Source organism: Arvicola amphibius, chromosome 3 (genome assembly GCF_903992535.2).
Source record: "Arvicola amphibius chromosome 3, mArvAmp1.2, whole genome shotgun sequence".
Taxonomy (NCBI): Eukaryota; Metazoa; Chordata; class Mammalia; order Rodentia; family Cricetidae; genus Arvicola; species Arvicola amphibius.
The window spans coordinates 57,599,143-57,613,919 of NC_052049.1; the positions used below are offsets into that span (position 1 = coordinate 57,599,143).

Genomic DNA, 14,777 nt, shown 5'->3' on the forward strand with positions numbered 1-14,777 from the left:
AGGTATACATCTCCAAGCACTTATTAACTGTTCATTTTCTCTCAGGGAGCAGCAAACCTCCTTGAGCCCTACTGCCATACATGGTAAAATGTTAAGTGCAGGTCTTGTCCAGGACTTGAATAGGTAACCATGGTGGCAATGATATGAGTGCAGTAGCTCTGTCATGCTCCAAAGACATTGTTTGTATCAATCCTCCTGTACCTGCAGCACTTACATTCTTTTTGCCCCTTCTTCCTTGATGTTGCCTGAGACGAGTAGGGGTGTGTGTGTGTGTGTGTGTGTGTGTGTGTGTGTGCTCGTGTGCATGTTTTTTCTTAATGTATCAAATTTGTTCAGACTTTCCAAGATTAAGTGGAAATGGGAAAAGGAAGTGAATGTTGTCTTCAGGCAACCTCAGTCACACCATTCTTTCTTCTGCTAGTGCCCAGCAGGGAGAGCATATAACATTCAAGAGGTACTTCCTTCGCCTTGGCCGCTTTTCCCAGCTTGTGATTTTTGTGTTGTTCATCAAGCTGGTTATCATTTTCTACTTCTAACCTGTTCATGCTGAGTTTCTTCAGAGTGTATACAGATGATATTTAAGAAACCTAAACTCAGAGAATCCCTATAGCTCATTAAAATGCTTTTCATTTTATTTTGCTTTATCTATTTTGTTTCCATCTTACCGAAATAGTCCAAATGTTTTATAAAGAGTTACATTTCATTAAAAGTTCATCAAGAGAAAAAAACCTAAAAGCCTAGAAATCTGTATGAACAAGCACTAGCAAATGTTTGTTATTGACTGAAGTCCACACCTGACCCAGAAACAATGAACTCTGTGTTGACTCAAGCATTGCAGACATGGGTAACTGTTGGAAGCTGAGGAATTACAGTTTTCTTTTGTGGCAACTTATTAGCCATTAAAAGTACTTTCTAAGGTTTGTTATTTTAACTGTAAAATTATATAAATTGATTGTTTAATGAGGTTCTTTCATAAACTGCTTTTCCTATGTAAGATTATTTTTTTAATGCTTACTAGATTGGTGGCAGCAGACATAATCAACAGTATATTTATATTTCACATAAACAAAAATTAACATGAGGAATTACTTATTTTAACCCAATTAGTATTTAAATTTTATGACAGTTAATCAATGAGTGTGTATTAAGGAAATATTCTGTTTTAAACATTGTGCTAATACTAGTAGTACATACGAAAATTCCAGCCCAGCTTTAGGCTTCTTGTAAGTATCAAATTAATTATTTTAGGAGTGATGAAATCAACTAAAGATGCTGGAGAGCTATCCAAAAGGGTCTAAAAGATGACTAGGCAGTTTTGATTCACGTTTGCTATTTGAGTTCCTCGAGAATATTCTCTAGGGCTTGGGATGTAGCTCAGTGGCTTCATAAGAATGCTAACTTACCATGTCTTGGCGTGCTATTCAGCATAGCACCATACAGAAACAATTGTACTGAAAGAAAATCTTAATCCCTAGTCTTTCTAATATCTAATATCATAAATAAGATAAACTTTTATTTTCCTCTTGGGAAATCTGTTCCAATGCCATCTGATAACAACAACTACATTTTTTAAAAGAAGGGTCTGCAAATAAGGCAAATAGTATAAGAAATCAAATTGTAATAGATCGTTAGCAAAAGAACCAAAAATGTGGAGTTCTACAAATTAATTAGAAAAAATATAAATTGGAGGTAGAGCTTTAAAAGCTCAGTTCTTTTTTAAACTCTATGTTATAATTTCCTCCATATGGCTTCTTGGAAATAGTTGCGTTCTCCTGTCCTACTTGGCTATAAGCCTTGGGACAGTCTTCTAGATAGTCCCTAACTCAGAAAACCCTCAACAGTTATTGGATCTCAAAGGAATAATATATCTCTGTTGTGTGAATATAATTTCATCACTAGCTATTTAATTAATAAATTGAAACATAAGCACTGAGCTATGTTGTTGATGAAGAGTGCTATTTAATGTATTTACCCTACATTTTTATAGTATCAGTACTCTGGCATGCACAGTTTATGCTAGTGTCCTACTATGTCTCTGATTTTGAGAGTACTGGATTTCTAAAAATGACTTATGTTACCCCAGTTTAGTAAAGATTTCTTGTGAAGTTTGCATTGCAGCTGGGCAAGCCAGAGAGAAGCCTCACTTTTACCATTGTGTGTGAACCTCAAGGTATGTCCATGTGCACACAGGTGTATTCAGTGTTTGATGCTGCGGTACTGTTTTATTTAGTGACTGCTGATAACTAGGTTAAACTGTTGACCTTTTGCATGAGGTGATCATCAGTTGTTCAGTAGATCATGAAATCAGGTTGACAAGAGATGAGATCTTTGAAGGGGGCTCTTTCATGAATGATGGGGAAAAATTATGTTCACTTGTTTTATCAGATTACAAATTTACTACCTCCCCCAGATCACTTAAGATACTGCTTTTTGAAGTGTGGTGTGACCGGCCTTATCTTAGCCTAGTTTCCTGATTATGTGGGTTCTTGTCACTAAGACATACCACAGAGGCTCAGTGTAGCCTCAGGCCTTTGAGTGTTCACTCTCTCTGTAGAAAAAAGAATGATTTCTGAAGTTTCAGAATATAAATTGACTTTTCCCCCTTTGTTTTATATCTTTGAAAAGAAGATCTTATTGATTGCAAATACTTAATCATCCTGCAAAATAATTAATTGAATTAAATAACCCAACAGTCTGAGCATTCACATAGCTGTCTTCATAATAGATGGAGATTTTTATGACAGTTGAGTTATTTTTTATTGGAAATCCACCAGTTCTCCCATTTTGCCCTTTTAGTTTATGAAAATATCAAGAAGTTGCCCTAAAAATTTATTCTTTAATTTCATTCACAATGAATCTCAATTTTTTTCCTTTAAGATCAAAAATATTCTTAATATTTCATTTGTGTCATATATATCTTGATATGTTTGTACATTTATAAAGTGATATCTAATTTGTTTATATTTGATTGGTTTTATTATATCAGAATTCAGAATGAGTACACATCTTTTCAACTGAGGAATGTAGAGATTCCATTATGTGCCCACTACAAATGGCAGAACTGGAGATCCGTACTCGTGTGCCTCATTCCCTTTTTCCCTACTTTGTCTTCGGTTCTGGAGTCAATTTGATTGTGGAATTCAGAACTTGTGTGTCCCAATTTCTCATAAATAAAACTACTGAGTAGTAAGATAACAGTATTTCCACATGTAGGATGTCAATTATCACTAAGATTCATACTGTGATTGGAGAGCGAAGGTTGTATGGAAAGAAAATAGTAGCAGTACAAGATACTATCTTTGGAAGAGTGGCTGACACTGATCCCTAGGAAAAGAGGAAGATATCTGTGGGTTGGAGCGACTGGAGCTGCTGAATGTGATGATGCTGAAGGGGGAATATAAGTGGGCATTCAAAACAAAAAGGAAGGAAAAATGTGAGTGTTAGTAACACTGCAGATCTTAACAGAATGCGAAAGACATTTTTGGAAGGTGTGGTTATCAAAGCAAGTCAGGATCATATGTAAATGCTAGAATCGTAATACTCTGTTATGATTCTGAGAATCAAATGGTAACTTTTAGTTTGTTCATGACCTTTGCAATCAACACATATCTGTTGTATTTCTTGTCAAAGATTAAAGATTAGTGCTTTCCTTATTCTACAGTTTAATGTGAGAGCTACATTGCTAGGTCTATGAATAATAAATCGTGTCCCTCAGGACTCTGGCCAGGGAAAGCACGGGAGGGGAAGGCAGTAAACGTGGGTGGCCTGAAAATAAGAGATGGGCTCTGTCTGTCAGAATGTAACAAACAGTAACATGTCGTGTGAAGAGAAACTCTCTCCAGAGTGATAGGACGAGAACCTGATATTGTATACCTCGAAATAAATTTCTGTTTCTGGTTTTATTGTATTTATTGCAAATAGATTCTTTTCTTATACAATATATCAAAACCACAATTTCCCCTCACTCCGCACCCCTAAGCCCATCCTATCTCCCCTCTCCCCTGGATCTACTCCCTCTCTCCATTTCCTCTTTAGGAAAGAACAGCCTCTAAGAGACAATAGACAAATAGGTCATACCCAGATACCATAAGTCAAGGAGAAAGTCCTTACATCAAGCCTGTACAAGATAACCCAGTAGGTGGGAAAGAGTCTCAAGAGCAGACAAAAGAGTCAGAGATACACCCATTCCCTCTATTAACAGCCCCCAAAATCCACCAAGTTAACAGCCATAACATTAATGTAGAGGACCTGGTGCAGACCCATGCGGACTCTGTGATTGCCATTTTAGTCTCTGTGCACTCTTATGAACCCTGATTAGTTGGTTCTATGGGCCATGATCTTCTGGTGTCTTCAAACCCTCTGGCTTCTACAGTCTTTCCTCCCCTTCTTCTGTAGGATTCCCTGATCTCCAAGGCAAGGGACCTGAAGGAGACCTCATTTTAGACTCTCGCTGCGCATAATGTCTGGCTGTGGTCTCTGCTCTGGCTACCATCTACTGCAGAAGGAAACCTCTCTGATTATAGGATAAGGAAAGAACTATGGGTGTTGCAAAATATTATTAGGAATCATTTCATTCACGTGTGTCTGTGAGTGTGTGTGTGTGTGTGTCTGTGTGTGTGAGAGTGTGTGTGTATCTCTGTGTGTGTATGTGTTTGACCACAAAATCTAAAAATATTAAGACTTAAGAGTTTAATGGTCAGAAACTGAAGTGTACCAGGTATTTTTTCTCATGGGACTGATCCAAATTCCCGACAGTTTAGCCAAGGGTCATTGAGTTTGACAATGAGAAGAACCAGGGAAGCTGGCCCTCTCCTCGTGTCTTCTGTATGCTGCCAGGATCCTGCAGTTCTGCTGTCAGAGGAGAAGGCTGGTGTTTTGTGAGCCACCTTTTATAATAGCAGCGATTGTGCAAAGATCCATCATTTCCAGAGCCGCGACCCTGATGGGAACTTGAGATTCATTCCACAGCTTCTGCCAGTCAGTGCTTCGGCTTTAGTGTGTTGATTGGCAGCGGCCTTTTTCTTCTGTTTTCTTGTTTAGAAATTACTGGAAATACTGAGATACATTGATGACAAAGAGCTGGCGATAGTTTTAAAACTGGGAGTTCTAGAAGTACAATTACATACAGTTCAGTTTCCAGTCAGTTGCAGCTCTTACTGTCCCATCTCCATTTGAAAGGTGGTAAGCTTGCTACCTGTGTGTCTCCTTTACCCTCAGTTTTCCTTTGTAGTCCACTCATCTATTTTTCTTGTATTGAAAATAGATTTTTTCATAAAATATATTCTGATTCGTTTCCTCTCCCCAAAACCTCCCCTCCCATCTTAACCCACACCCTGTCTGCCTCTCCTTAGAAAAGAAACAGACGTCTAAAGAAAAATAATGTGGCAAAATAAAACAAGCAGGGAAAACAACTGGAACAGGACAAAGCAGAAAACAAAAGAGCAAGAACTGAATGAGACTGAATAAAAAAGATGCAAAGATACGTCAATGCACACAAGAATCCTATTAAAACACAAAATGAGATTCGTTATGTTTATACAAAGGACCTGTAAAGTGTTTTCTTTAATCCCTGAAAAACGTTATAAGGCCACCTCCAAAGGTGCCCCCTATGTTCATTTGGTGTGGGTCATCTACTATTGGGCATCAGATCTGCCCTTAGGAGTGTTCTCTATCCCCAGTAAGACACCTTTGGAAATAACTAATTGTTCATGTTCAAATAGTTATCAATTGGAGACAGTTTCTAGGTCAGGAATGGGAGTTTGTGTCTACTTCCCCTCTCAGTTCTGCAACCCCATCTGGCTGAGACCCTTTGAGGCCCTCTGTATGCTGCCGTATGTCATTGCTCCTGCTGTGTCTAGGAGACCTTGCTTCATCGATGGGTGTCCTCCATCCCCACTGGCTCTTAGAATCTTTCTCTTTCCTGTTCTGTAGGGTTCTCTCAATCCTGAGGATCCATTTAGGACTGTGCTTTCTAAGGTTTCTCATGCTCTGTACATTGTCCAGCTGTAGATCTCCATATTTATTTCCCATTTACTGCAGAAGGAAACATCTATGATGATGGCTGAGCAAGGAACTGATCTATGAATATAGCACATTGTCACGAGGAATAATTTTAGGATTACACTCCTTTAGCACAACATTAGAACTTGGTTTTGCCTTAGGAACCTGTTCTCAGGTTCCTCACCAACTGAGCAGTATATGGGATGAGTTCCATTTCATGAAGTGGGATTTAAATCCTTTTCTATATTGTTGGTTTGTCCTACATGCTGTGTGCCACCATTGCCCCAGCATATTATGGAGGTAGGTCATTATTATAGACCAAGGGTGTTTAACTTTTCTCTTTTGGTAACATGCAGAGTAACTTCCAGCACAATGAACAATAGTCATTAGTGAATGAAGTCTCTAAGTAAGCACCAGCTCAGCCTCTCCCTGTTCAGTGAGATATGTAGGTGTTATATTCAGCAATGGGTATTTGCCATTTAGTTGTAGAGACAAACCAATAGTCTTGGCAATACTCATGTATGATCTATTTGTTTACTAAGAATATAATTCTATGGAAAGGACGCTTAGAAGAAATCCCACACTAGGTCAGAATTGAGAAATAAATGGTTAGTTGTCTAGGGGTAAACTCACAAATCAGAATTCTCTGCTTGAATGGAGAACAGAGACTGAATCCGGCAACCTGAAAGAACTTCTGGGAAAGAAGGGGCAGATGCAGGCTCTGCATCAGCATATATAATATAAGAGGCCGTGCCCTAGTAGGCGGGTAACCACAAGCTGTAAGACTTCTTACAAAAGAATTCCATTCAGGTCATGCGGTTCCTAATTGCTTTTGAATAGTATTCTTCCTCTTCTAACTCTATTCTAGTTTCCCCCAAGTCTTAAGTATCATGATTAAAGCAATATTTTAGTGGTTAAATGCAATTGTAACTTTTAAAAACGACTATCTTAGTTAAGGTTTTTATTGCTGTGAAGAGGCATCATAACCAAAGCAACTCCTATAAAGGAAAACATTTAACTGGGACTAGCTTACAGTTTAGAGATTCAGACAATTATCATCATGGTGAGGAACATGGTGGCATGCAAGTAAATATTTTGATGGCTACATCTTGGCTTGAAGGGGAGAGGAACTCAACTGACAAATTGGGCAGTATCCTGAGCATAGGATACCTCAAAGCACTCCCTCCCCCACCACAGACACAGTGACACTTTTTCTAAGAATGCCATACCCACTCCAACAAAGCCATACCTCCTAATAGTGCCACTCCCTATGAGATTATGGGGACTAATATTACAAGCCTGATGAAACTTCAAGTTTCCTGTCCATTTGGGAGTACCAGTTGTCTTCCATGTAAAATACTAATTGGTATAGATTCCTGAAGTTGGAATGTGACCTACTGTTGTCAGACAGTTGCTCTGTCTGGAGTTCAGAGTGGGACACAGCATCACTCGAAGTCCTAGCCTAAAAGAAAAGAAAATCATCTCCAAGCATGAAGAGACCTTCTGTGTTTAGATACTTATATAAAATGGCGAGGAGCATCTCAAGTGTCTCAGTGTGTTTGTGTATCTCCTTCACTTTTAATGTCACACGTAGGACTCTATATGCAATTTTCATCAATTTAGTTTATATTTCTTCTTTTGAGTAGATACACATTTATTTTAGAGATTATAATACATTTACAATATTTCTTGCTTCCTTTTCCTACCTCCAACCATTTCCCTGAATCCCTACTTGCATTCTTTCAAATCCATGGCTTCTTTTTCATTAATTCTTATTACATGCATACATACATACATACTACTTTGTGTAATATTACTTGTATATATGAGATCTCTTATTGAACTTCTAACCATAATTTTAAGTCATCATCTACAGTTTTAAAATGAATATTAGAAATGTTGTAACTTTAAAAATATGTATCTTACCATTTTACTAAAAGTTAATTTTTTCCCTCCAAAGCATTGAATATAATATTTCTCTGTTTTTCAAATCTACCTATAGTTGAAATGTCATCTACTTACAACATTTATACTATGGTTGCTCATATTCATGATATTTATCTTCATTACTTGTCTCATAGCTTAATAAAAGGTAGCAAATAATTCAGCTTTAACATTTTCAGGAAAAAAAATCATGTTTTCTTTTTAGTTACTCTTCGCAATTTCAGCACATTTTAGGAATGAGTAAGATTATCTACATAAAAGCTTGTAGAATCAATTGACTTAAAGCTTTGAAAAGTAAAATATGTTTGCCTGAATATGTGTTTGCATGCCTCTCTACCAGCAAAATTATATTAAAATTAACACTAAAATTAATAGTGTTTGCTTAGGAAGCCAACTAAGTTCTGGATGTAAGTTCAGAACCTGTACAGTTCTGTCATTGTTTTTGCTAGGCTTATATTTACAACACAAGTAAAAATTGCGGCTCCATTAAATCCCAAGCACCGTGTCAGCCTGTCATCATAATCAGCCCACTCTGCATCATACCTCCTCTAAAAGAGAAGCTGGGGGCTATGACTGCATTGGTTTCCCACGGTTTTTCAAATTGACTATCCAGCCAGGTATAGTGGTATGGTGTGTAACTTCAGTCCCAGGACAGGGAAGGCTAAGGCACAGGGATCTTTGTGAATTTGAAGCCAGGCTCGTTATACATAGCAAGTTCAAGGCTGGCCATGGCTATATAGTGAGACTCTTTCTCAAAAATAAATAACTATTTTAAACCCAGTTAAGGGTTCAGGTAAGATGTTTTCACACCTCCCTAGGGGCAGTGTTCACTTGAGGAGAGAGTTACCTTTAGAAACGGAGGTTACTGACTTCTTGTCCTCATTGAGCCAGCTGCTTTTATGGGAAGCAACTGGGCCTTACAGTACCTCAGCCTTCTACAGCCTCTCAGTAAGCGCCTGGATATTGCTCAAGTTCCTCCATAATTTTGAAGCAGAACTTTTTTCTGCTAAGCTTAAGTGAGACATGAGGTCATGTGTTTATATTCAGAACATATATTGAAAGCTCATATCTTTTTGATGTCGTTGTAGCCCCCAAATACCCCTTTGTTATAAAGCCATGGATTTTGGTGGAACAGTTCATGATTGGTTAACAAGAAGGTATTGTAAGTGCCCTTAAGATTTTCAGAACAAGATTAATAGAAAATACAAGAACATAAACCTAGTGTGTTTCCATTGTTGCCTCTGCGTAACAAGATCACCTTGAGGTTTTCCTATTTTAGTCACTTCAAATTCCATTTTCACTAAGGGCATTTGATTTTCAAGTTTGTAATTTTCATTACCTAACATTGCCGCACTTCCATTCTCACCTTATAGGTTAAGTTGCTCCATGCCATCCCTTTAGTACATTTGTTATGCTCTTTGTGACTGTGTTTGCCACAGATAGACAGACTACTTCAACCAGGTTAGTCAGTAGGAAGTGTTTATAATTTTCATGCTAGTTTGTAATACTGTACCTCATCTTCCTGCTTCACATCAGCAAGTGTGCATAAATGTTTGAGAGAATAGTTTTGCTATATTTTCTTTGTGCTACATATGTCATTGTTGAGGAAGCAATTTAATATTTAATATAAATAAAATGCATAAACTAATTACATTGCATTGCATTTTGTTTTAGCTACTCTTTGTAAAGATGATTCCCTGTTTTCAAGTCCTGATGTCACTGACATTGCGCCAAGCAGAAAGAGGAGACATCACATGCAGAAGAATCTTGGGACAGAACCTAAAATAGCTCCTCAGGAGCAGCAGCTGCAGGAGAAGGAAAAGTAAGTGTTCTGTCTGATGCAGGACTACATCTTCATATAAGACATTTTAAAATATTAGAGCTTAAAAAGTATAATGTGGGATATTATAAAGTGACACATATATTTTCTCTGGTATTTGGTTAATTCCTCATAATATTTATGTAGTGATTTCCAAATATTTAAGCTAAAAAAAGTTTTCTTTGTGCTTTTCACAGTTTAATTAGAAATGGCATATAGGATACTAAAAATATTAGAATGAATCTTGTTTTCAGTTAAGCATTTCAATCTATTTTATTGCTTAAAGGATACCCAGATCACATTCAAATTAGTCACTCTGTCCAATTATGCTTGTCCTCTGCACCCCACCCCTGTAAACTCCCTCTTTATAATCTTCTGTTTACTTATATCAAACTTTGGAATTACATTTTTTATTTTTATTCTTGGTTTCAAACTTGAATTTATATTCTAATTTAATTGTAATGAATTTAAAGTAAAATATTTCATTTTAACCAAATAATAGATATTTATATAGTATTACTATTTGAATTCTTAACAAATGTGTGACTTATTATATGTATTGTGTATATGTATGTATGTGTGTATACACACACAAATATATATATATATATATATATATATATATATATATATATAATTTATTTCCTTTTCTTACAAGTTGTAGTTAATTGAGAAGATGGTGGTGGTGTTCTATCTCTGCAGAATGTGGGAAGAGAACACCTGGAGCTCTCAAGGTCCTTCCTTGGGTCTCCATGTGTTCCTCCCTTCTTCAAGTCCTTACCTGAATGAAGCTGAGTTTTCTTTACATCATTAGATTAATGTATCATAGTTGATAAAATGGAGAAGCAAATGAAACTTGAACTGCTTTCAATCAAGTCAGCCATCAAACATTTACAAATGCACAAAACAATATTGTCACAAGCTTTTTATTTGTCTGTTTGGAAATATATTGATGTTTCTTAAGGAGGTTATTATTCTATTAATAAAAAAAGGGATATGAATTTGAAGGAGAGTTGAGAGTGGTACATGGACAGGTTTGGAGGGAGGAGAAAGGGAGAAATGTCATAGTTATAATCTCAAAAATAAAAAACAAAAATTGTATGTTCCTCATATTGTCAGCATGATTTGTGTAACCTTGAAATACTTATGAATATTTTAGTGTTAATTTTTAAGGTGCCATATGTAGTTTACATGAACAAGAATATGGATCTAGCACTCTTGATATGCTCAAAAAGTTTAAAAGTGTAAAGTGATCTGGATACCACAATGCTTTAGAATTCTGTAAGCAATGAGAATGTGAGGGGAGGCAGAAGCCATGTCTCAGGAGTCTGGCAAGATTCCAGCAGCTTTTTTTTAACATTTCTAACGTAAATAAGTATTTCATATGTATGTAACTAATGTCTGAGTCTATAATCCTGGGTGCTTTTGTGGCTGGAGATAGTGGACTATGTAGGTGCAAGGTCAGCTTTGTAATGTAGTTAGTTCAAGGTCAACTAGCTATAGAATGAGATCCTGTGCCCAAAACAAAACAAAAAAACATATAGATAAAAGTAATACACATATTTATTATTTATTTCTTCAGTTGACCTGATATTTTTGTTCATTACACAGGATCCATTGTGTATAGTATGCGTGCCCAGACAGCATATGTAAAACACCAATCTGCACTCAACTCCTGCTCTTCTAGCTTTGTCTGAGTTTAGTTCTCTCTCTTAACCATTTGAGAGAGGTTGTGTAATTCAAAGCATATTATTCCATTATAGAACAAAGAAGAATTATTTCTAAATTTATTAGAATTAACATGCTACTTATATAGATAGTTATTGCCAAGAATAAATTACCAATAATCAGAAAAACTCAGAGAATTCTCCCTTTCATTTAGCAAATCAGTAAATGTAACTCATGGGTATCAGTTATGTGCCCAGCTTGGTAGGAAATCTTAAGGATCCAGAAGGGTCAAAACCAGAAATATTTAACCAATATCTTTTACTGTTTTTGTCTGATGAAAATTTTATGCTGTAAGGAAGGAAATGTATTAAATTATGTGGTAGAATAGCGTTTACCTCTTTCCAGTGCATTTGATAACAAACTGTAATGTTGTAAAATACTAGCATTCCCAGTGTGCGTGTTGCTAAAACAAGCTTGGGATATATATGCAAGGAGGGCAGGTGAAAGAATTTTTGTTCTGGCGTTTTTGTTTTGCTTACAGAATTTTAAAAGCTTTAAATAAAAGTACTGTGCTTTTGTTTCTAAAATCTTTACATTATAGCATTTCTTTATGGTTTAAAGTGATTCTGTTAGTTTTCCCACACTGCAAAACTACAGCAAAATCCTGTCTCAAAATTTTTTAAAAAAAAAATTGGCATAGACCATATCATCTTTTTTGGTTTGTATGCCAGTCCTTGTAGGACCATCTGTCAGGCTATTCCTATGTAAGACTGAAAAGCATGTGTAAGAATTCTGAGGATTAAAGGCAATGTAGTTTAGCATGTGTCAGTCAGGGGTTGGGTCTCCTACACCCTGCTTTAAAATCCCTTTTTCATCATCCAAATGAAGGAAGATATGAATGTATAAATTTTGGGTTTTTTTGTACTTTAGAATGTCTTTTTATTTTGAATATACATGCTGAAATTTTAGAGCACATATAAAATTTAAATACTTGTTCTATTATTTCTCTAGAAAAAGAAGCTTCTGAAAAACAAAAATACATTCTTAGCGGGAAATGAAATAAAAAGCAACAACAACAAGAAGAAGAAAAGTAGAATAAGATTGGACCAAGTGGGATGGGTGGGAGATAACGAGGATGTGACTAAATATTGATGATTACCACCTCTTTTTTAAATTCTTAAACAATTTTTTCTAACAAATTCTCATTAACAATGTGTATATCATTTAGGTTATTACCATCAATTTTATGCTTTAAAGCATTTTACTATTAATACAGCATTAATGGGTCACTATATTTTATGATATTCTGCTTCAGTTTATTGGACTGAGGGAGGTATAACCTTTTTGTAAAGTTTCTAAAGTAGATAAAATATTTTCTTTGGTTTATTTACAAGGGTATTCATTTGTAATATCATTTAGTAAAATATAAAGTTTGTTTAGTGCTTATCTAGCATGGCCGAAGCTTAGGGTTCAGTCCTAAGCACTTTGGTGTAACGATATACCCTGTAGTTACTACTCTTAGAAAATGGAAGCTAGAGAATACAAATTCAAGGTCTACCTCTTTGTTGGCTACATAGTGAGCACAATGCCTGTCTGGCCTAAATGACATACTAGCTCAAAGATGGGTGAAAGAGGAAAAGATATCAGTTTTAACCCATTTGGAATTTAAATATTTGGGTCAATCTCTTAGAAGATTATATCCTCTGTGTCTTCCATGATGGTCTCATAGCCTCAGTTGCTGGCATTCATTATGTGGTGGCCACAGACTGTCCACTGACATTGCTGTGCAAAGTATTCACCTTCCTTTATTCCCTATAACTTCGTTTATATGACAGAATGAAAAGCGGTATTTAACCTAGATATGAAGACCTTCAGAATGTATCTGAAACACCACAGGGGGTTCAGGTTGAAGAATCATCATTTGATCTATAAACTGAAGGGAAAAGAGGAGTCAAACAATGAAGTAGGGGGAAAATAACAGTACTCAACCCCGGTATAGGCTGGAAGGACATGCTCAGAGGTGTGCATGGGATAGCCGAGAGCAAGGCAGATGGTCTAAGAAGCTGGCGGCTGCTGCTCTGAGGACACACTGTGGTGGGCATGTAGCCTTATTAGGATCTCTGCCTTTCCTCCAATATATGAGCATCCACCATATTATAAAACAATTCTCTCTTCAGTTTTTTTCTGCCGGTTGACACTGCTTCATAACTCTTGTTAAGACATATCAAATTATTCCTTCCTTCTCACTTCCATACCATTGAGACCTAACATCTTGGTACATGCCAATGTCCCCCTAGTTCTCCCCCATTGTCCCTTCTGCGCCTTTCTTCTGTCCCATCTCTATTTCTTTGTTACTGGGAGGACCTGCAGAATGACATTCCACCAAGTACCCAAAGCTGCCACAGTAGGCTGCCACTCTGGTAGGGAACCTTTGTGTTCTTCCTGTTCTGGACTTAACTCTTTGACCTGCTGCAGTCTCCTGCAGGGGCCCCTCCTCCCACACCACTTCTATTTTCTAGGAACCTGCTCCTCTTGGTGCAGACCTAGATACCCTTAGTTTTCCCGTGTGGCCCCTTTCTGCATCTCCTTCTAGTTCAGCCCCATCCCTTTACTCTTCATACTGGATGGTAAGTCCCTGTTTCTGAAGCCATAACTTACTTATGCCATCCAAAATGGGGAAATTGAGCTGTGGACCAACTAAAGACTTCATCCTTACTTTCCCTTTATGGTTTTGGAAGGTACTTTGCATTGCATACAGAGAAGAAAATTAATCATTAATTTCTCCAAGCTACAATCCCAGTAACAAACTGCAATGATCTACCCATATGTAAGCTATGCTTTGCAGGAGAGTTACAAATGTCATGGTTGAAGCCAACCAACAAAACAGACGCCTTTAGTTTTGCTCTTTGTCTTGTTTTAGTGAGTTTTGTCTCGTTAGATTTTATCTTAGCTTGTTTGTTTTTATTTTCATTTTATGTTTTGTTAGTTTTTTGTTGTTTGAAAGAGAAAAAGCATGAAGTTTGATGAGTAGGGAAGTTGAGAGGATCATTAGACTTTGTGGGGGAGAATGGAGGAAAACTGTATTTAAAAAATTCAATTAAAACTCTTTTAAAAACATCAAATTATCAGGCTGGGAAGAAAATTCTGATATGTGGGTCACTATTACATATTTGTGATCTAATAATTTATGTCTCAAGTTATTATACCTTTCTCTCTGGTCTGATTTGTTTTAAACTTCTTACATTATGTGATCTTGAATTTGCAATGATGTAGCTTTCAATTTTTGAAACATGGTAAAGTAAAAATTGAAAACATACCAAAGGTTACTAGATGCTTACATGAATGA

At 36.6% G+C, this 14,777-nt stretch overlaps 1 protein-coding gene across 3 annotated transcripts in view; it reads left to right on the forward strand.

Moving 5' to 3' along the window:
* Xrcc4 (X-ray repair cross complementing 4) overlaps positions 1-14,777 on the forward strand; it is a 203,512-nt gene that overhangs the window by 115,964 nt on the left and 72,771 nt on the right. For all 3 annotated transcript variants that reach the window (XM_038321968.1, XM_038321969.1, XM_038321970.1), the window contains one exon: positions 9,619-9,766. In XM_038321968.1, coding sequence (XP_038177896.1) covers positions 9,619-9,766 — 148 coding nt within the window. The remainder of the gene's footprint in view (positions 1-9,618; positions 9,767-14,777) is intronic.